The sequence below is a fragment of the Ciconia boyciana genome, chromosome 1 (assembly GCF_034638445.1).
Source record: "Ciconia boyciana chromosome 1, ASM3463844v1, whole genome shotgun sequence".
NCBI lineage: Eukaryota > Metazoa > Chordata > Aves > Ciconiiformes > Ciconiidae > Ciconia > Ciconia boyciana.
This window is the reverse complement of record NC_132934.1, coordinates 87,386,292-87,406,888: the sequence shown is the minus strand read 5'-3', so window position 1 is coordinate 87,406,888 and position 20,597 is coordinate 87,386,292. Positions and strand designations below refer to the sequence as shown.

Genomic DNA, 20,597 nt, shown 5'->3' with positions numbered 1-20,597 from the left:
GAGGCTGGCAAAAGTCTTCCCTCTTGTCATGCTGTACAGCTCCAGCTTCCTGAAACTCACACTTGACTTTACTCATCAACTAGGTTATTTCTTATCACTCTAAAAGGGCAATTTCTCCAGCTCCATTTTAGAAAGTGTTTATGTTGCACTGACAGCTGTTCCAGGAAATCTGCAAGCTAGCCAGTTCTTTAAAGGAGTTCATGATTACTTTAACTTAGTGTATCCCCTTTTTAAGCACTTCAGTTCTAGGTGAAGTAAACTTTTCAGATCCCGTTACCACTACAGTGATACAGGTAACTATTAACAGTGATTTTTTTTTTTTTTAATCAAATCAAGTAATTTTTGACTGACCTTTTTTGCTACTTCCAGTCAAACTGATTTTACTTTGTTGACCTGGATTTCTTGCTTGTTTTAAAAAGAAGCAATTTACTTATCTGCTGTTTCAGTATTTCACATCTGGACTGCTATGGCAGCCTTCTTGACATCGTTAAGGACCAGCACAGAGCTGGCCCTTTTCCAACCTTTTAGGCTTTCCCTGGCAGTCCAGAGACTGACAGAGAGCAGACCACAGACACCTTCAGGTGGCTTTCACAGGACGACAAACACCATTTACTGAAGACTGCTGATCAAAAAAATGTTTGCCCCAATAGATGCTATTTAAAATCCTCCTTACTGCTTGCCTAGGAAGTACATCATCCCTATATGACACCAGCAACACCACAGAAGAAATATTTACAGAACACTTCCCCCTCCTCTCATTACAAACAATTCTGCTGTCTGCAGTTGGTAATGGACATGTGCCATGTTCAATTACATGAAAAACAAAAGGCATTCTAAAAAAAGCTGCTTATGTTTCTAGATTTGTCGCTTATAGGCTTTGTTCCCACTGGCTTCATTTTTTTATTTTGTAATTTCTAGCTTCTATTGATTTGATTATTTCCCCCCTTTGGTGATTAAATATTGCACAGTTACTGCCCTTATTCCCTCTCTTCCAAGGTTAGTTTTCAATGTCCTTTCATTTGCATTGATACTTGTAAGCCATTTAAAAATTCTCAGTTTTCAGCCATATTTTTGTATAAATTCCCTTTTCCTGTAAGTCTTCTTCAGAGCATTCCCTCAGCTGCCACCAACATCCCCTGAATGCTCCACACTGCTGGCTGAAGCACCCCTTCATCAGACAGAAGCAGGATGCAGCGCCAGGACGGGGGGGTAAGTGGAGCTTCCTGCCTAGCACTCCCCGCCATTTTCTGGCACTGAATCAGAACCCGGCCTAAGTGTTTCTCATGTGTTTTACATTAAAAGTCATCAGGATGTTCCAATCCTCAGTGTCCCAGGAAGCACAAAGATAACCCTGTGCCCAAGCTGAAAACAGGAGTATTCTGGTCTACCTCCCCCTCTCAGTATCCTACACTGACTGCAGAAGACCCAACACTTGTGTTTCCCAAACCAGAGCTACTCTGAACAGAGTTACTCCTGCGCAGTAAGCAGCACCTAAGCAATGGGCCATCTCGTTTCCTGGTTTGGTGTGCAACACACCCTGCCCACTTACACTGCTTTCACATTACACCACATGCATTCATAAACTACTTACTATCTTTCATCAGCAGTGGCTTCATTACAGGGCCACCACTTAAAACACCTCTCTAGCCCACAGTTCCTAGAAAGCTTGCTGCTAATGGTGGCCATTACAATCCAGTGTCCTACCCCATCAAAACCAAACCACTTAGAGGAGTGTTTGCATCCTGCCACCCTCGCACTTTGCTTAAAGCCCATCTTCAAGTTCAGACCACATCCTCCCTTTGTTCTGCTAGCTGAGAACCCAGCTGATATCTGGATAAACCCCAGATGAAGAAATGTGTTCTCGTGCCACGGCCTTCTCACCCACTGGATGATGGCACAGCATCTCCTGTTATGAAGACTGTACCACACATACAACCGACATCTTCCAGGATTTACTTCCTCTCTGTTTAAGGAGGGCAGCCCCAAGAAAATGGTTTAAGACAATCTGGGGATTGAGATCCAGACTGTGGCAGTGGTACCACAAACCATATGAGTCTGGATAAGAACTTACCTCTATTTTTTTCTGTGCAAAATGGGAACCTGAGCACCGCTTCTCGAAGCAAAAGTAAAGACTGACTCAATGCTAACTCACTTTAACAGAAGACTTAACACCAGCTTCTGAGCTGATGGCTTTGACGGTCCCCATACAATTACAAGGCGAGAGTAGCACTGCTCTCCATCTACACAGTCCTCTGAATGGTTTTAATAATGAATCCCTACAAGAGCTTTGGCTTCATGACTACAAGAACAAAAATGCTCCATTGATCCTCATACAAGTTATCTACACAAGGAAAATATTTCACATTTCAGGTGAAAAGCTTAAACCCTCCTGAATAGCAGAGAACAAGCAGGAAGAAGAGACTCAAACTCATCAATCTCCAGGCCATGCCAAAGGGCAGCTTCAGTATGGATCATTTCCTCACAGTTACCTGCAGACACTACAAAGAGGAATGTGTCTTCAGTAATTGTTTTGGAGCCTAACATTATCTTAGTAACAGCAGCTGGAGTTTCTGTCAACAAGGTGATCCAACATGAAAGTGACCCACCGGGGAGCAAGTTATCAGGATATCTGCCAAACCTATCCACATTCTTGGATGCGCGTGGTTTGTCCTGATGGCTTGTTTTCTCAGCTGTGCTGCCCAACAGCCACAGTGAGGGTTGGCCTTCTATAACCTCCACCTCTCCTCATTTGAGAGAAGAGAACTGATGAAGTAAACAATCCAACAAAACGTGAATACACGTCCACCCTCTTGTGGGGGCACAACTGAAGGGGCAGATATTTTTCACAGCCACTAGAAAGCTTAGTAACCTTTTGCAAGTATATTAGGTATATTTTCAAGCCTGACTTAGGCAGAGTGTCACTTACTGACATGTTCAGGATTGTTACATGAAAAAGCTGTGCCACATTCATCATTTAGAATAAAAGCAGAGCTGAGAGAGAAAGAATAACTAAAGAGACCAATTGCCGCAGTTTGCTTTGGAGGTGACAGCAAGGCAAACAGTATTTGTTTCAATGAACTTTATTTAATTCCGTATTATACAAGTGGGATCTGAATCCCCAAACTTCCCATCATCAACATAGTGGAGAAGCCCCACTGCACAAAAGGAAGGGAGAATTTTGGAGCCAGAAGACAGGCTAGATCAAGCCATTTCTCCCCATGTGGTCAGAAATTCTTCCTCCTTCACACAATGTGCTTCCCAGACCAGCAGGTTTACCCCAGGAATAAGAGAGACAAAGCTAGCTCTAAACAATCCTCCCTCCTCCTCCTCTCCTCAGCAAAAGAGGCTGCTCAATGTCAGTAGTGGAATGGTTAAAGATAGGGAGTACGTTACATTTTTAGTCTCTCATCCAGCCCACTAGATTAAGAAGTGGCCTGGTTACTCCCTCTCTCCTGAAAAAGATCCAGGAAAATCAAAAACCTAAAATGCTGAAGACTTACCTCCTTTCCTTCCCCCATCCCATAGCCTTGTTCTCTAAGCAGAGAGTGGGCAATGAACTCTGAGGAGGCTGAAGGAAAGCCAAGGAAAATCAGGGGCTACCTGAATCCCTGGGAATCTGGTGGCTACCCTGGTGCCCTCATTCATTCCCTTTGAGGTTCAGAGACCTGTTTGGAATAGCACACAGAGAGGGCCTCGCTTGGGGATTCGGAAGCAACCAGGGATACAGAACACGCAGGAACCGCTGTGAGGGTACACACCATTCCAGGGATGGCCCAAACCACAAACAGGGCAAGACTCCACCCCAGCCAAGGCCCCAAGGGCTGGGGGAGCTGGGACAAGGCCCTGGCAGGGGGAAGAGAGCTCCTGCTCTGAGGGTTCACGGGATTTTACTTCTTCTTCCTCTCCTGGGAACAGCGAGGGCAGAACCTGGTAGAAAGGGAAGTAAAAAGCCAGAATTTAGGGCATGACGTGAACCTCAAACATACAGTCCCAGAGGACCTTTTCCTAGGTCCCAGACAAAGCCTTAATTAAAATTTTCCTTTTTAAGAGGTCTTCTAAGTGTGTATAATACAGTACTCTCCCTTCTGCCACCCAGGACCTCCCCTTTCCAAAGACCAGTGGGCCCTCCAGGTTGCTTGTTCACTCACCATTTTCCTCTTGGTTTTGTTGTCAGACCCACACAGGCAAAATGAAACCATTCAATGGAACACTGTTGGGATGGAGAGCAGTCAGTTAAAGAGCAGTTTTCTTTTGAAACCATTGCTTCTGGGTACCGAAGCTTCCTAGCATCTGATCACAAACTCCTAAATCCCTAGCAGCGATCAGGGAATGAAGACTCACACCCAGCTTACACATTGTTAGCAAGCAGAACTCCCCTCCTCCCTTGCTAAGTGTGGGGGAAAGAAACAACCTGTCATTTTAAGGAAAACCCTGAAGAAAGATGCACTTACCAGGCCCTAGCAATCCACCCCTCTGCCCTTCCAAACTATCTGAGGTAAGCCCTCTTTTTGTCACTGCTTGCTGTATCAGGCCCCGCCTAAGCAGGACAAGACTTTCCATGCAAGACTCTTCCCACTCCCTTCTCCCCCATTTCCATCAAGTGCAGGCTCTTACATCTGGGTTGTCGCAGCCAATCATCTCCCCATAGGAGACCTGGTGGCAGAGGCAGTAAGTAGGCTCATTGGGGTCCACAGGCATATCCAATACATCCGAAGGGTGCACATTTCCAAAGGTGACTGAAGGCATCCCATACTCTGTGCTACTGCAGGACAGGAATAAAATGGGTCAGCAAAATAACTGGCTTCGAGTCCCTTCATGTCTCTCAAGACAATGCTCTTTTTTGCCAGAGACAGCCACTTCTCTCTTTTTAAGCACATACACCCAACTCCACTGAAGTGACCTGCTTCCCCCTTCATGCTGCACTCCCCTAAAAGAATTAAAAGGTCTCTTTCCTCTTGCTTCCCAAGAAGGGACAGGGGACACACCATTTGGCCTGGGTGGGGATCAGATCCTTTGCAGGAAAGTCTGGCTAGGCCTCCCTTGGTCTGATTTGCAGTGATGCTCCTCATTCCCGCAAATCTCTTAAACACTTACGTGCGGACAAGCTTCAATTTCTTTTGGGCAGTTTTTGGTGCCTCCTCATCAGAGTTCTTCCCCTTAGAGCGAGCACGGGCAGCTTTCTTCTCTTTTTGGGCTCGGCCCTCTGGTAAGAAGAGAGAAAGGTGTAGCATCTGCCACCCCATCAAAATAGATACCTGATAGTAACAACCTCTCCAGCACTAAAATACACTCCTACTTCAGAGTGTATATTGGCTTTGGGCCATGCACCCCATCTTAATTTTATCTAGCGGCCTTGAATATGCTCACACAAGAAGAGCCCAGGTCACCATCTTTTTACCTGTCCTTCAGATTCCAGCGTAACAGTCTTTGATCTGTACCACTCCAGTGCCTGCCTTCATCCCCACCACTTTCATAGTCACTTGGCTGCCTCCTGTATCAATCTGCAGCCCAGTGGTGGTACTCACTCTTCTTGCCCTTGCTAGAAGAACTGTCATAGTCACTCGACTCTATCTGCTTCTCCTTCAGGTCTGCTTCAAAGCGAGCAAGGTCTGTGTCCAGCCGCCGGATGTGCTTATCAACCTGCAGAGATGACAGTGACCAGGAATTACCACAGAACAGAGCCCAAGCAGGCAAAGAGGAGAGGGCATGGGGCTTGCACTAAGAGCTGAGAAGCAAGAGTGGGCAGGGCCTAAAAAGAGAGATCATGGCCTTCCAGGCTTGGGGGCTTTAGTACAGTCTTTCATACGATAAGCACTAGACACTTCCCTTCATACCATCTCATACGTCTGCATAGCCAGCTGAACCTTGTCATCCCCAAACTCCTTGCATTTCCCATAGGCCTCCTGGATTTGCTTGAGAAGCCCCAGTTTTTCCTCTGAAGACAAAGTCCGTGCATTGCTGATATACTCCGTGGCCAACTTATCGATCTCTGACTTGAGGTCTGAAACAAGTTTACCATTAAATACATAAATACACGTACATACACACACGCTACAGCGCCCTCCATTAAGAAAGACTGAAGGATCAGAGCAGCTGCAGGCTTCCTCCCCTGCCCTGAGATCCCCGTGATAAAGGCAAAGGAAAGAAAAGCTGGTCAAGCTGCATGCTTCCTGTCTCATCAACGAAACCATCTCTAATCCTCACCTTCTGTTCTCTGATCCAGATCTCGCATGAGCTGGAAGTTTCTCTGCAATTCAAATGGCAGGTTCTCAATACCTGCAGGGAAAAGAGGATATAAGTCAAAGCAGGATATAAGTCAGGTTCCTGTCCACAATGCCAAGGCAGGAACAAAGCTAACTTGACTGGTAACAATACATACACCAGTCCAGCAATTCCCAACACCCTCTCCTGCTGCACATTAGTGTGCCTCCATTCGTTGTCAACTCCAAAGGAGACAGACTATAAAAACTTGATATATTTAATCCAGGAGCATAGTTCTATAATACATACTAGTTAACAGAAAACTGCTGCCATGCAGAAAGGCCTACATTAAGCAAGCAGAAACCCAAAATTTGTAATGAAGTCAGTCATCATAATACAACATATCCATCCAAGAACTCCATTCAGTAATGAAAAAAATAGGACAACAGCTGGTAAACAACGCCATGTAGTTATTGCTATACAAGGATGTCAAAATCAAAGTTGATAAAATGCTAATTCACTAAAAACTGAGTCTGTTTTAGTGCACTGATTTTACATACAGGAGCCAGGAGACGCTTTGTGCAGAGCCAAAGAGCAAGTCTGAGGCAGGACAGGGAGCAGTGAACAGCAGTCTTAACCCTCTGTCATGTGTTCCTTGTTCTGCCTTCTGCACCGTAATCTTAGTGTGGTCTGTCCAACACCTGGAATTATGCTATATATTGTGAATAATAAATGTTTGTAGGGCTCTGAATGAGCAATGTGAAGTTGACAGTCAATTAATTTTCAATGTGCTATGCTACTCACACCCTAGGCATCACCAGATGCTCAACTGACAAAGCTGATAAAAACAATTCTCATTTTTCCATGCCTGTCTAATCAAACTGAGATCTACTGTCACTGCATTAAGCTGAAGTCCAAGCTTGATTGTTGTCACCTTTATACCTAATTAAAAAAACCATCTCTCTTGCAGGTGTAAAAAAAAAAAAGGTGGGGGGGAAAAGCTCTTCAGAAACACAACATAAGCATGTCTGCTTCCTGAACCCACTCTCCAACACATGGAGGGTGTAACTGAAGGTGTGTCTACCCATCACCAAAACTGTCTAATACATCAGTCCCGGCAGCTGCTTGTATTTTCACTGCCATATGTTTCTACAGTAGAGACATTTCCCTGAAAAGCAATCAGCCGGCAGGGAAGGTCTGTAGGCAAGAGGCAAGTTTTAACAAGTACTACAAACAGGCCATGAAATTAATTCCTATAAGAGGTAAAAACAACTGTGGGCCTCACTGTGCTCAGATGCTGTTCCTTTAACTTATTTTTTTGCACAAAGAGAATATAATAAGTTACATACAGAATCCTTATAAGTAATCAAGCTATTGCTTCAATAGATTTCTGTTGCCATTTCTAATTTAAATATCTGAGAAATGCTCAGATAGTAGGTGTCCTTAAGTACCCAGATACATAATCACACACAACATACACATTGCCCCCCTGCATTCAAGGACAGTTAACAGTGCAAAATAAAATTCTCAAAAAATTAGTAAGCAGCAAAATTAAAGCTGTCTGCACTTTCCTAAATTTGATACTTCCACGTTTATCTGGCATGACAGACTTCACACAAGGTTCCAGCAGCCAACTACCAGATTACATCCCTATGGCTCAAAAAAGCATCTCAGAAGACAATCGGGGCACAATGCTGAAAGTTATCCTTGCTTACAAAGGGAACTTATGGCAGGGATGAAATCCAGCTTGGGAATCTCAAGACCATGCCTTTTTCCTTCCTGCAATCCCCAGACTCATCAACTCCAAACCTTTCAATTTGTACAGCAAATGAAACATGGGTCATACTGCAGCATGTTACTTTTCATTCCTCTCCAAAGCATCCCCTGCAGAAGACAAGACAGGTATCCTCTAGAGGAAAACAGTATCTGTTCTTGCACTGCACACAATATGTCAAATTTACACTGAGTTTATTAATCTTGGAAGATCATAACTTTTAAATTCTTGACTTTGTAGTTTTAAAAAAAGATTAATGTAATTTCTTTTGCTCTTCTAAAAAGGAAAGTCAGTAAAAGCACAAATTCCACCAGGTACAGTCAGTTTTCCCTCAGCAGGGCTAGAAACCTTTTCAATAGAGCAAGCACCTGAGCCAGCACAAAAACCAGTAGGATGCTATTGGGCAGAGCAACCCCACAGAGGTTATGGCCATGTTTCACAGTGATGTTCTAGCAGCAGGAGAAACTCAGGCAGGAGTTTGCTTCTGCTACAGAACCTGAATGGGACTGTGCTCTAGTTTTTACAGCCGTTACTGTAAAAATCTGCCAGCACATGCCCTCATTGGGAAAGCCTCTGTCCTCCCTTTGCTGCTATGTGCCTGGTCTTGTCTTTTCAGCCCGGGCCATCTGTCCTTCAGAGACTCTCTCTTCCCCAGCAACCTCCTCCCATCACTGCCAGCCCCTCAGCTAGGCCAGTGGCTCCCCTGCCTCGTTACCTGCCTCCACGCATGCAGAGCTATGTGCTCCCGGTGGCTCTAGGCAGTGCAGAGGGAGGCGTTACCCAGTTCTGGCTCCGGCCTAGACACAGACACAATCGGCGGATCATTTACCAATCAAGCACATACAAGCAATGATCTTCCAGAGGCTCATTAGCTGGGCAGGTTTCCACGGGGACTGATGAGACAAACCCCTGTCATTTGAATTCCTTCCCTGCTAAAACCAGCACAATATGATTTCCTAAAACCCCAGCAAAACGTTTCACTCTGCAAATCTATTATTGGACCAATGTTCTGTAATTGCTTTGTCAATAAATTGGGAGAAAACTAAACAATTAACAGTACAGTGACTTAATAATTAGAACTGTTATAAAGATACTTAATTTAGTAAACTAAAGGTGGAAAGAAGCTGAGTACAACATTAAAAATTATGATCCAGAGAGAGTTTGGCAAGAACAAAAACAAGATAAAGCTGCAGCTAAGCAAGTTTTAACTGAGCAACTAACTATTTGTCTGGTATATATCTAAGTATGGGGAAGTTTTCTACTACCTGCAGCTTAACTCAAAAGCTCTCATCTACCCTTTAAAAAAAAGTGATGGTCTGCATCAGAATTTCTCTCAGTGGTTCAGAACAGTTGCTGAAATTGCTTGTCCTGTGCTGTGCTGGCTATCAGACATCACCACCCATTAACAGTCCCATTAATGGGTCTGTTTTCCTACTAACACAACATGCTTTCCCTCAGTCTTTCTAAAAACATTCATGTTATTTATGTAGTTCCATTTCCTCCTGAATTTCTCCTTTTTCCTTTACAATTCATTTGCTCTTTCTTCTTATTGTAAGATGCACCTAAACTTTTCATAACTAAATACTGCGCATTGTAAAATACTCAAATAATTTTCAGATTCTGAAATGGATCATAGTAAAGAAAAAACACCCTACAGGCATCCTTGATCACCTTGATCCTTGATCAAGAGTGCAGTGAAGGGCAGTCGCTCTGTCCTAGATAGGCAACAATCTGACAAAAAAGTGCAGAGCCACACGCAGCCCCACTGTGCCCTACTCATTCCTGTCGCAGTATGATTACTCTGAAAATCATCGGTGCAGATCTCTCATTGAGTTTTTCCCACCCCTTCCTTCTTACCTTGTTTTCATTTCTTATCACAAGTTAAGTCTCTCTACCTACCTTCGTCCTTCCCTTCCTCAATTCTTACCCATTCACTACCCCCATTCTTCTTTCATCTCCTTTGTTCTCCTCTTTCCTTGTCATTCCTTCCCCCATTCATTCTTCTGCAGGCATCCGTAACCACGTTGTCCTGTCCCTTAAGAACCATGCTCTCTGACTCTCCAAAAGTCAGAATCCATCACCACCCTCCTTCCCCTCCAATTATTATTATTTTATTTCTTTTTAGAAACACGTGGGGTGTCAAGTGTAGGCAACTGATATTTAAACTTCAGCTACTTAACTCAGATGTTAACTCTGACATACACACACAGAGAGCAAGCCTACACAACCTTCTAACTTTCACTGTGCTTCACTCTCCCATAGCATGTCTTTTAACTGTGCCAAACAATGGGTCTGTACTGTGACAATATCCAAATTCCTAAAAAGATCCATTGCACCAAGCACTATACAAATACACGGTGCCTTTCCTGAGACATCTGTTCACCCACCATGTTCAGATGCATGTTTAAATTTATTAAAAAAATGTGAAAATACATTTCGAAACATAACCACAGTTGCTTTATTGAACAGTACAGATTTCAGCAAACACTTTAAACACCACATTGCTGATGGTAATAAAAAAAATCCTGCTTGTGCCACGGACTGCCACAATGAGAGGGTAAGTTCTTTACCCCATGAGATAGGAAACTGGCTGGGATCTTGTGGGGGAAGCACACTGGACTTTTCAGTACTCCGTGATTCTCATAATTTTGTAGCATTTGAAGTATACTGCAGGACAACTGGCTTACAGCAATCTTCAGGAGCTTCCTTGCTTCCTCATTACGGGGAAAGATGTCTTTTATATCCCTCAATTCCTCCTTTTAGAGGGTATAACGCTTTTAAACTGCTGCTTCTACTCTGTCCTGTGTTCTCCGGTAATTATTTATTCTCCTATGCAGTTTAATGAAATTGGTGCATGAGCATAATAAATACCTTCCTCTCTATTCATATATGGCTCAGCCCTACTGCAATATATGCATCCTAACCTGCAACATTATCCTCACAACAGCTCTGTAAGGGATAATACTACCTGTGTTTTTACAAACAGGGTACTCAGGTGCATGGTAGACTGACTTAGCCACAGGCTAAGCCCAGGAATTTTGTGGCCATGTCATATACCCCAAGCTCTGGGCCAATACACTGCACACTAGTCCACGCAGGCTTGTCTACTTCAGGCACTGTCCAAAGAAACAGATATCAGTCAGCAATGACAGTCAATGTAACAGCCACAGAAACCTAATACTCCCCCAAAGAGTGGACCCTTTCCTCAGGGAGGGAGGGGCTCTTTTTGTCTTTTTCTTACTACATTAGTTCAATGCTACAGCATCCACAGCCAAGATAGTAGGCAATGTTGTTAAGTCTCAGAAAAGGGATTCTATTGCTGTGTTAAAGATCAACCTTGATTTCAGATTGGAGGACTTGGAAGACTGACATGTCAAATGAGACTCGCACCACTCCAGGCATTTCCAGCCTGTCACAGATTTCCAAAGGCAGGGACCACCACCAAAGAGATCGCAGGGCTGTTTGCCAAAACGGTCACATCAGATTTGCTCTTGGTGAAGAAATGCAGAGAAAATGCAGTATGCTTTGTCTTGTAAAGCCATCCTGTATCACCTCTGATAAAAATACCAGTCAACAACAAAATCAATTCTAAATAAACTGGTCATTAACAATAATAAATGTATTAGCTTAGTGTGGGCTGTGCCAGTAGCTTTCACGCAGAAACAAATGATGCCTATGAATTACCAAATCCTCTCCCCTGCATGAGATCTTTTGTAATTTTCCATAGATCATATGTGCTGCATCACAGATGCAACTAATCCAATGTCTCAGTAAGGTGAAAGGCATCTTTCACTACACTAAAACAGTGTTGAATATAGAAACAATTTATTAAGAGATTTGCATATCTGAAGTTATGACATGAGAAACTTTAGAGGCAAGAACAGGAGGGTATAGTTACCTGCTACATTGGGGAGGGGATAAGAGTAATGACCGTAGGTAAAGTGAGAGATAAAAGGACTGCTGGGGAATTTGGAATGCAGCCAGGACTGGGAAAGAACCAAGGGCTAGCCCACAGCAAGTTCTGACATCACACCCATGTCCTCTAAGAGTATTAAGATGACAATACACATCATACTCTCATTTGATGAAGCTATACAGGGGAAAATCCAGACAGATGTAGCTATTATGAAAGAATAATCCTATTTTACTGGGTTAGCTAATGTTATCAAGGAATGAAAGGACATTCCCATGTCAGTTGTAGGAGAAGGAAGGTGACTTTCAAGAGGGTGTATGCTGCTCCTGTTGCTCTGTGCTTATGCTGGCATAAGTTTTCTAGTATTGACAAGCCCTGAACTGGTGCAACACTATGTGCCTATTGACATATGCAAATAGAAGGAGCAAAGGAAACTTGATGCCTCCCTAATCAGTATAAAAAAGGGGAAAAACCCAAAAGAAATTACTAGACAGTACCATGTTAACTTACCAGCCGAGGACTCCTCATCTAAGTGTGTTGTCCCCATCATGCTCTTCACTGAGGCAGGTATGTCCTAGTGTCTGCTCCTGGAACAGGTCCTGACTGGTGGCCTCCAAGACAATGGAATTAATATCAAGCAGCCATCTGCATAGACAGGCCAGCAACATCCTTCTACCTCTCAAGCTCACCAAGGTTACTAGCCCTCTGCCGACAACTCTCCCAAGCACTTAGGTCTAATTTAGACCAAATGTTGGCAGAATCTATTTCCTCAGAGGTTTGGGGTGGGGGAAGATGGAAACATTTTTTATTGTTTTGTTACCATTCCTTACCAACATTTTTTGCTGACATTTATTCAGTAACAGACCAGTTCAACCATATGGAAATCTGAACTTCCTTCCAGTCTGGCACACACTTCCCAAATGGAACAACATGTGCTCCCCATTGAGGAAGGCAAATAAAGCAACAGCCTCATCAGTCCAGGCAGGAACACATGTGGTAGACAGTGATGGCTGGAACCAGCAGGGAAGGTGCTGTTTGATTGCTTCAGAAAGCACACCCACAAACATGACCCTTCCATTCACCTCAGCTATCTGAGCAAGTGGGCAGACATGTCCTCAGCAGTAGAGCATAGGTAGGTGAGCAGAGAGGTCATTTCGTAATAAATTCAGGCACTAGACAGTTGAGGAGAGGTACGTGCCTTGGTTCTGTTGCCATAAAAGATAAACTTGTGTGTTGTCACTAAGTATACCCACTTTATTCTGATACCCACTACGTGGGTAAGCAGGGAAGATGGTAGAAAATACACGTGGTTGCACAGCAGTTCCCTCTGCTTTAAAGATAATGGCTACACTCATGGTACATTGGCATATAAACAGAGACTTGTAGAAAACTATTTGGGACTGTTTTCTGGGTATGTGTACTTCAATGACGCCTATCACAAAGCAGCTCTACAATCCTCTTGAAAATTCCAAACATGAAGAAAACTCAGTGTTTGCATCTCCTCTTCTGGAAAATCTGTATTAGTCACCCTTCCTTTCTTCCTCTCAAAGCCTCCACTACAGTATTTCTAACCCAGTATGAGAGCAAATACTGAGCCAAGTACAGCAGCTCAAGTTTGAGCAAGCACAAACTCCTCTAATGAGCCTTCATGCACATTCAACCTTCTCATCACAAAACATTATGTTTTCTTCCTTCTTATTCTTCCTCCATTCCTTTCTAAATCTCTAACTCCTTTACACCCATAGTTTTTCCCCTACTAAAGTTGCACTGCTTTCTTGGTGTGAGGGAAAGCACTTCAGTATCTCGCTTTCTCCCCTCAGAAGCAGACATAAAATGGTTTAGACACCAGAAGGAGGACAATATTTGAAGAAATGGAAATCTTTTCATGCTTAACATCAGCCACTGAAGAGAACTGAGGAAAGAGCCATGCTCAAAGAAAAACACTCGGGAAGAAGAGAACTGGAACAAGAAACATTCCTCTTCTCCCCTTCCCCGAATCCTTTGGCTCAGTATAGTCATTGAAGTGGCAGCTTCAGTAGGATGAAGGAAGGAGGGTGATCAGAGTAGACAAGATATGGAATTCCTCTGTCAGGATGTTCAGCATGGAAGGAATGTGCATATTTTTCTGCTGCAAAAACATCTGCTAGGAGCATAACACATTTCAGACAGATATACTTTGAAATGAACAGCCTAGAGCAGAGGCAAGGGCACGTCTAATCCTAGGTCTAAACCCAGTTTCAAATTACAGAAGGCCTTGAAAGCTACTGAAATACCAGACCTAAGAGACTGCCAGACACCTTTTACTAGGAGAACTGTTGTTAACTTGGCTATTCCACAAAAATCTCCTGGAAAATAACTTTAGATGTCCAAAGTAGAGGACTAAAACTTTATGAATTGAAACAACTGAGGCTGTATGCATAGCTGTATCAGACCTCTTGTGCATTTTAACATATAGTTTTTAATTACCTAACCACATAAGATTTTCATACAAGGCATTTCTCATTCCCAGTGACTGAGCAGTGATTCAAACTTTTATTTTATTCTCTTTGCTCAATACAGAGTCACAAATACACAACCCAAACCTCCATCTGAAAATTGCCTTGGTAATCTTTTCAAGGTGTTCATTACTGTGACATTAGAATGCTTTTTCACAGCGCTGCTGTGGAGTAGCCCACTTCCATTACCAATAAAATGAAGGTCAAGAGATTTACTGAGGCAAAGAGATTAAGGCCAAAAAGGCCAGCTAATCACAAACACACCTCTTGAGACGTCTAAAAATGCTACATAGCCTGACTTCTCAGAATTATCTGTTCAAAGCAGACTTCAGTTGAACTGAAGCTGCATCTGCTCCTCTGACTACAAATTTTCACTCATAATTTGAGGGAACCACAATCTATGCAAGGAGAACCTGTAAAAAGCGTGACACCCAAAATAAACACAACCGTCAAACTCACTTTGTCAGACTAGTATTCAACTGCCTCAGGCATGAGGCCACCTTTTTTCTTCCTACAATCTTCACTTAGTTCATCATACACCTTCCTTTCTTCAAGGATTTGAAGAGGTCCTACAAAAAACTGCCCTCCTTCATCACAAACTCCTCATTCATTCCCTGAGCAGATTGAGCCAGTAAACCATATGAAAGAGAAACTCTGGGGGGAAAAAAAATTGAACTGAAAACTGTGTCTGCATTAGCACTATAATACTAAAATAATTCCATTCCAAGAAGTAAATATAAATATTAGACATTTTTAAAAGAGCTGACCAAAGGTTGGCTCTGGGCTATTTATTCGTATGAATTTTCAGGAAGTTTTGGAACATTAGTGAACTACTTTAACACTGAATCAAATGTTTTTAAAATACTGAAATAATGTAAAAAAAAAGGGGGGGAGGCAGGAGTGAGGGGGAAACTGAATGCTGTCAGGTAGGCATGAAAATAAATGGAATAGCTGATCTGAGATCATCTCAAAGAATTAAACGAGGGTGAAAACGTAGATTAAGTGTTAAAACAAACTTGCCTGACTGGACCTTTTTTGGTAAGAAAATACACTTCATTACTGAAAATATTTTTTTAAGCAATTAAACTACAACTTGCATCAAATACTCAATGTAGCATCAGAAAGTATCTTGCATAACAAGCTAGAATAAGAAAAAAACAAATATAAGATATATTAAAAGTACTTCAAATGGCTACGTAAGGCTTTAGAATGCATTACAGAGAACTATCAGTGGTAGCTGCACCACTCATGCAAATGACACACGAAGCAGTTCTTGATCCAATAAAAGAAAAGTTAGTCACTTGGAAGTGAGATACAGACTGGAAGAACGAGAATGGAAGGAACAGACCACTGGGACTGCAAGAGACACCCTGGCTGGGCTGCAAACAGACGCTTTCCATCATATCTTATGGAGGGTAATACATTTAGGAATGCGCAATATAACTGACGGATGCTGGACCGTATTTCTAAGAAACAGAAAGACTATATCATACCAATATTGTGGTAGATATTTACCTGAATACGAGCTCCCAGCTGAAACACAATGGCGAACAGGGATAAGGGCATACCCAACAGAAGAATGATAACCTGACTTCTTTAGTTAGTACCATGAACAAGATTGGTTATTAAAGGACTGTATGCATTTTCAGAGTCAGAAGTTCAAGTAGGATGTCAAAAGATTACAGCAGGCTTGGAGAAGAACAAATGGCTAATTAGAAAACTGAAAAATATGTTATCACAGGCAATTTTTTTTTTTTTCTAAGTTACCGGAAAGAAGGTTAAGATTTAATCAATTGCAATCTACACAGGGAAGAAACTTTTAATAAGGGGACACTGCAACATGGCACGTAAAAGGCGTTATAGGTGCAATGACTAAATATTGGAACTGTGAAAAGTAGCTACAGACAAAAGTCACAAAACCATGACAGGAAATCCTATCAGCAAACTAACTTACTGAAGACTGAGACAGATACTCTTTGGCTGTAAGTGTTACAATTCATATGATATGCTTTTGTGAAAGAAACTCTACATTAAGCACAGCAACTGTCTTACAATTAGCTAACAAAGGGAAGTAATGTTGCATATTCTATACAGGACACCAGACAAAACTGAGAAAGGCCTCAAGAGCTCTACCAGTATGCAAAAAAGCTTAAACCATCGCAGTGAAGGTTACTTTGTTCTTCCTAACATCTTTGTAGCCAGATTTTTTAAAAGTAATTTTAGATTGTGCACATTACTGTGTTTTTAAGCAAGACACCTTAAAAATTACAGTCTACACCACCATATTAATATCCACCTTCAATAGGATAAGAATCTGTAATTCAATTGCAGGACCACACATCTCAGCTGAGTGAGAAAATAAGAGTTTGTAATTTTCTCTGCATGCTTGTACTAGAGGGGAACAGAAGAGTTTTCAGGGGGTTCATTGATTTTAGCTGGCAGTGACAACAAGATCCAGAAGTGTTTGACTATGGTGGGAGCACTCTCTAGCCACCAAGCTCATCTCCAGCTTCCTTTTTCTCTCCAACTTGGTATCTACCACGTATCAGTGCTGCATCTTTCTCATCCTTGCCTAACATCTACAAATCCCAGTCTTTCACTCCTTTATCTTCACACTGCAGCTCTTACTCAAAATATACTTGTGCTCTCCCAGTAGGAAAACCCCGCATCCTCCCCATGCACTTGCTCCTTGCCATTTGCTTCTTTCCCCTCTTGTATAGCCCCTGTCCTCCCAACTCCTGGCCATCTTTGCTGAGGAGCCTCAGTCAACTGCAGTCTTCCACAACAGAATGAAAAAAGCAGAAGAACATACATCTTTGCTCAGCAATCCTGGCTCCTCTCCAACAATCTGCCTCCTCATCCAACTATTCCTCCTGGCTTTTGCACCCTCCTACCTCACAACTCCTAGATCCTTGCCTGTTCAATTCCACCTTCTTTTCAGCTTTCACTGAAATTTATTATGGTTCTTGAACTTTCTTAATTTAATTCACAAGAGGTTTCCTTTCCTAAAGAGAAAAAGGAGCACTGCAGACACAAAGAATGAGATCCTTTGTCTCCATATCAACACCATATCAGCTCTGAGCTGGAGGAAACCTAGTGTAGCGAAATTTCTGAAGAACCAAGCTCTAGTGTTTCCAAGCATATGCAGATGGCAAGAGATTTAACTTGGCCAGGTATAGTGAAGTAAAAGACACACTGACAGTACTACCATGCTTTAAACACACCACCCCATCATCATGCTCCCCCATTTCTAGTACTGACACCAGATCAGAAAGAAAATGAGAAAACAGCATTCATCAAAGAACAGGTTACTAAATCTTAACCCATTAGTACATTCCTTCAAAGAAACTCCTCTGATTAGTCTACTATTTTAAGAACACAGGGGAAAAACATGCATTCAAGGTCTTATTCCCCAAAAGTCTGAGTTTGACAAAGTTATAAGCACCTTAATGCAGGGCGATATGCAGGACGAGGTGACATCTGAGCCCTCCTGCGGGCTCAGATGTCACCAACTCCATTAGTATTTACAGAGCACTTCTTTGACCAACAAAACAGGACTGCACTTTTAAAACGACAGCAAAGGAATCTCTTGAAAATACCCCCCTGCAGATACAAAAGCTATCTTCGGCTTTATTTCACCAGCCCTGCAGTTTGTCCCGGCAAAGCCAAGGACAGCCAAGCTGCCGCTCCCGAAAGGCGGCTGGAGCAGCACCGGGCTCCTTTCTCCGGGAACAAACCAAGCGCTCGCCGCCGGTGTCAGCCCGGCGCGCTCACGGACGGCTGCGGGGCCGCGCTCCCGCGGGAACCCCAGCCAAGCCCTGCCCCACGACGGAGGGGCAGTCCGTACCGGCGCTCCGGACGGGCCGCCGGAGACGCTGCCGCCGTTTCTAAGCGACCCCGAGACGCCTCTACGCGTCCGGGCAGCGGGCGGCGACCGGGGACTCTCCACATGGCCCCAGGACCGGGCCTCGGCGGAGCCCTCACGGCCGGGCCGGGGACAGCCGGGTAAGGCTGCCGCCCGAGAGGCTCGGAGCAGGCCGCGGGCGCCCCGGGGACCGGTTAGCCCCCGGGCAGAGCTCTGCCCCCGCGGGGCCCCGCCCCGAGCCGCGGTCTGTCCGTGCCCGCGTGGCCCCTCGCCAGGGCAGCTCCAGCCGCGGCCCTCGGCCCCGCCCCCGGCGGCTCTTACTATCCAGGTAGTGCTCCAGGTACATCCCCGCCGCCATCTTGGGCCCCGCACACACGGACGCTTCCGGCGGGAGCCGGACACCGGCGCCCCCCCAGCCGGAAGCAGCGCTGCCCAGCTGCAGAAGCCGCTTCCGCCCGCCTTCCCGAGCACTGCTGCTCCGCTTCTGCTGCCGTTTGGTGCTCTGCGGGGCTGCCCGGGGCGGCCCCCGTCCTCGGAGGCGGGGAAGGACAGCAGGGGGGACCGCCTCTTCGCCCCCCCCCCTCCCCCCTCCCGTATCTCCTGCCCGCCCGCCGCCTCAGGGCTCCGCCGGCGGTCTCTCAGCAGCACCGGCCGCAGAGCTCCGCCGGGGTGACGGAGGGAGGGTGCCCTAGGGGCTCAGCCGGGGCCGCTCTGCTGCTGGTTGCGGGGAGGAGGCGGGCCCCGCCGCAGGGCGCGGGGGAGAGCAGCCCCAGGGCTGCCTTGATCCGACTCCCCTGAGCTGCGGGAGGGTAAATACCTGCTGCCTTCACCTCCATGCTAAAAGAAACAGGCTTCGTCTTTTGGAGGCTACAGAGGTCTCTCCTGGCTTCAAATAATTTTCAGCAACTTGGCTGGGAACTCCTGCTGGGTAATCTGGGTGAGGAAGTGCTGTTAGTTTGTTACAGTGCTGTATCTTTCCATTCACCATATAATTCACCAGCGAGGAATAGCTGCTGCTATATTATAAACAGAGACTGTCTTTACTGTGAAATTATTGTGGTACAAACTTAACATAGCTAACAATGAAGCAATGAAATGAAGTTAAACACGTGACCATGTTCTATTTTCTCCACCTTGCCAGACCCGCTTTCATGACCATATACCTCGAGTGACTTCTAGGTTAAAGGTCCTCTTGCTAGAGTTCAGGAACCCTTCCCCAGGTGGTCCTTTGCTAGTGATTGCACATGACATGGTATGGTATTGTGCTAGGTCAAAAGGGTGAGGTCACACGTGATTATGAAACAACTGAGACAAAATTATCTTACTTCTTTTGGTCCCTAGTCTATAATATTCAGGATTGTTGTTTCAAGAGGTCAGCATTAATTTAGCATCCTGTACTGTTTAGGAGGCAGTGGGTTGGTTTGGCAAATGTTACATTTCATCTGCCTTCCTCCTGCCCACTCACGTACATCGTTATGTTTTTTCCTGATAGACTGTATAATGACAGTCATTGCTCAGGACTGCTTGCTGCTAGATTCTTGTCATGAGGAGAAGTGACCACACGTAGCTTCTTCTCTTTCCTCCCAAAGATCTTCCAAGGCCCTGTGCCTTTATTTATATGGATATACTGGGATTAAGTCTTCCAGCAGCCTGCAATGCAAGACTGAGAGGCTGTTATAAAAATTAATTGCAGATGTTTGAACTATAAACCACCTTGCTGTTACACTATGTGGTTAATTCAGAGATCCACTGTGTTCTGAAGATGCAGTGTTTTCCAGTCCTATGCCTGTAGTCATTTATTTATGAAATTTTTAATTATTCAAAACACATTTCTTACTCTTTTTAGTTCCTGTGTGAAGCAGCTGGCTTCAGTTAGCTGAACATTATTAAGCCTCACTTTGTTTTTAAAGTACTTCAAAATTCTTGTATAAATTGCCTTACACAACTAAGGAGAAGGATGTGGCTGTTATAAAAAAAAAAAATCTGCTGCCTATACCCGGTCACAGTACTAAACCAGAATCCCTCAAATGCATCCTGCTTGGAGCTACCAGGCTGAATGGAGCTGATGTTAAGAAACAGGCATTCTTAGACATCGCCAATTTGGTTAAGAGACCACCTGGGAATCCCATCTTATCCTCCAAGCCAAGGCTAGGGAGATGTCAAAATACTAGACCACTGAAATGGAAGGACAAGCTCCCTCCGGGCTTGTTGCCACTCCTGATACAAAAGACAGGGAAAAGAGGAGACACTTGCCTAAAATCTAAATGGTAGACCTTAGTGAAGTGTACAAATGTACATTTAACTTCATTAACTGCCACCGTGAAGCTGGAAAACAAAGGGGAGAGGCAG

General features: G+C 44.2%; 1 protein-coding gene across 2 annotated transcripts; it reads right to left on the bottom strand.

Moving 5' to 3' along the window:
- Positions 1 to 3,070: 3,070 nt before the first annotated feature.
- On the bottom strand, positions 3,071 to 18,739 carry ING4 (inhibitor of growth family member 4). 2 transcript variants are annotated; one of them, XM_072880262.1, is made up of 9 exons: positions 18,570 to 18,670; positions 12,399 to 12,499; positions 6,205 to 6,276; positions 5,835 to 6,001; positions 5,526 to 5,640; positions 5,095 to 5,203; positions 4,615 to 4,762; positions 4,149 to 4,210; positions 3,071 to 3,927 (listed from the first exon to the last, which is right to left on the bottom strand). In XM_072880262.1, exons 2-9 carry the CDS (start codon positions 12,436 to 12,438, stop codon positions 3,888 to 3,890), a joined length of 753 nt encoding a protein of 250 aa, XP_072736363.1. In that variant the 5' UTR covers positions 12,439 to 12,499; positions 18,570 to 18,670; the 3' UTR covers positions 3,071 to 3,887. The 2 variants fall into 2 exon arrangements, with proteins under 2 accessions (XP_072736363.1, XP_072736371.1); XM_072880270.1 differs by lacking the exon at positions 12,399 to 12,499 and having other exon boundaries at positions 18,570 to 18,739.
- Positions 18,740 to 20,597: the final 1,858 nt, after the last annotated feature.

Excerpts from the sequence above, each read along its gene's own strand:
- ING4 (XM_072880262.1), bottom strand. The coding sequence starts at position 12,438 with ATGATGGGGACAACACACTTAGATGAGGAGTCCTCGGCTG. Across the intron at positions 5,204-5,525 it reads TTCTAGCAAGGGCAAGAAGA|AGGGCCGAGCCCAAAAAGAG; the intron begins GTGAGTACCACC and ends TCTTCTTACCAG. Across the intron at positions 3,928-4,148 it reads ACAAAACCAAGAGGAAAATG|GTTCTGCCCTCGCTGTTCCC; the intron begins GTGAGTGAACAA and ends CCTTTCTACCAG.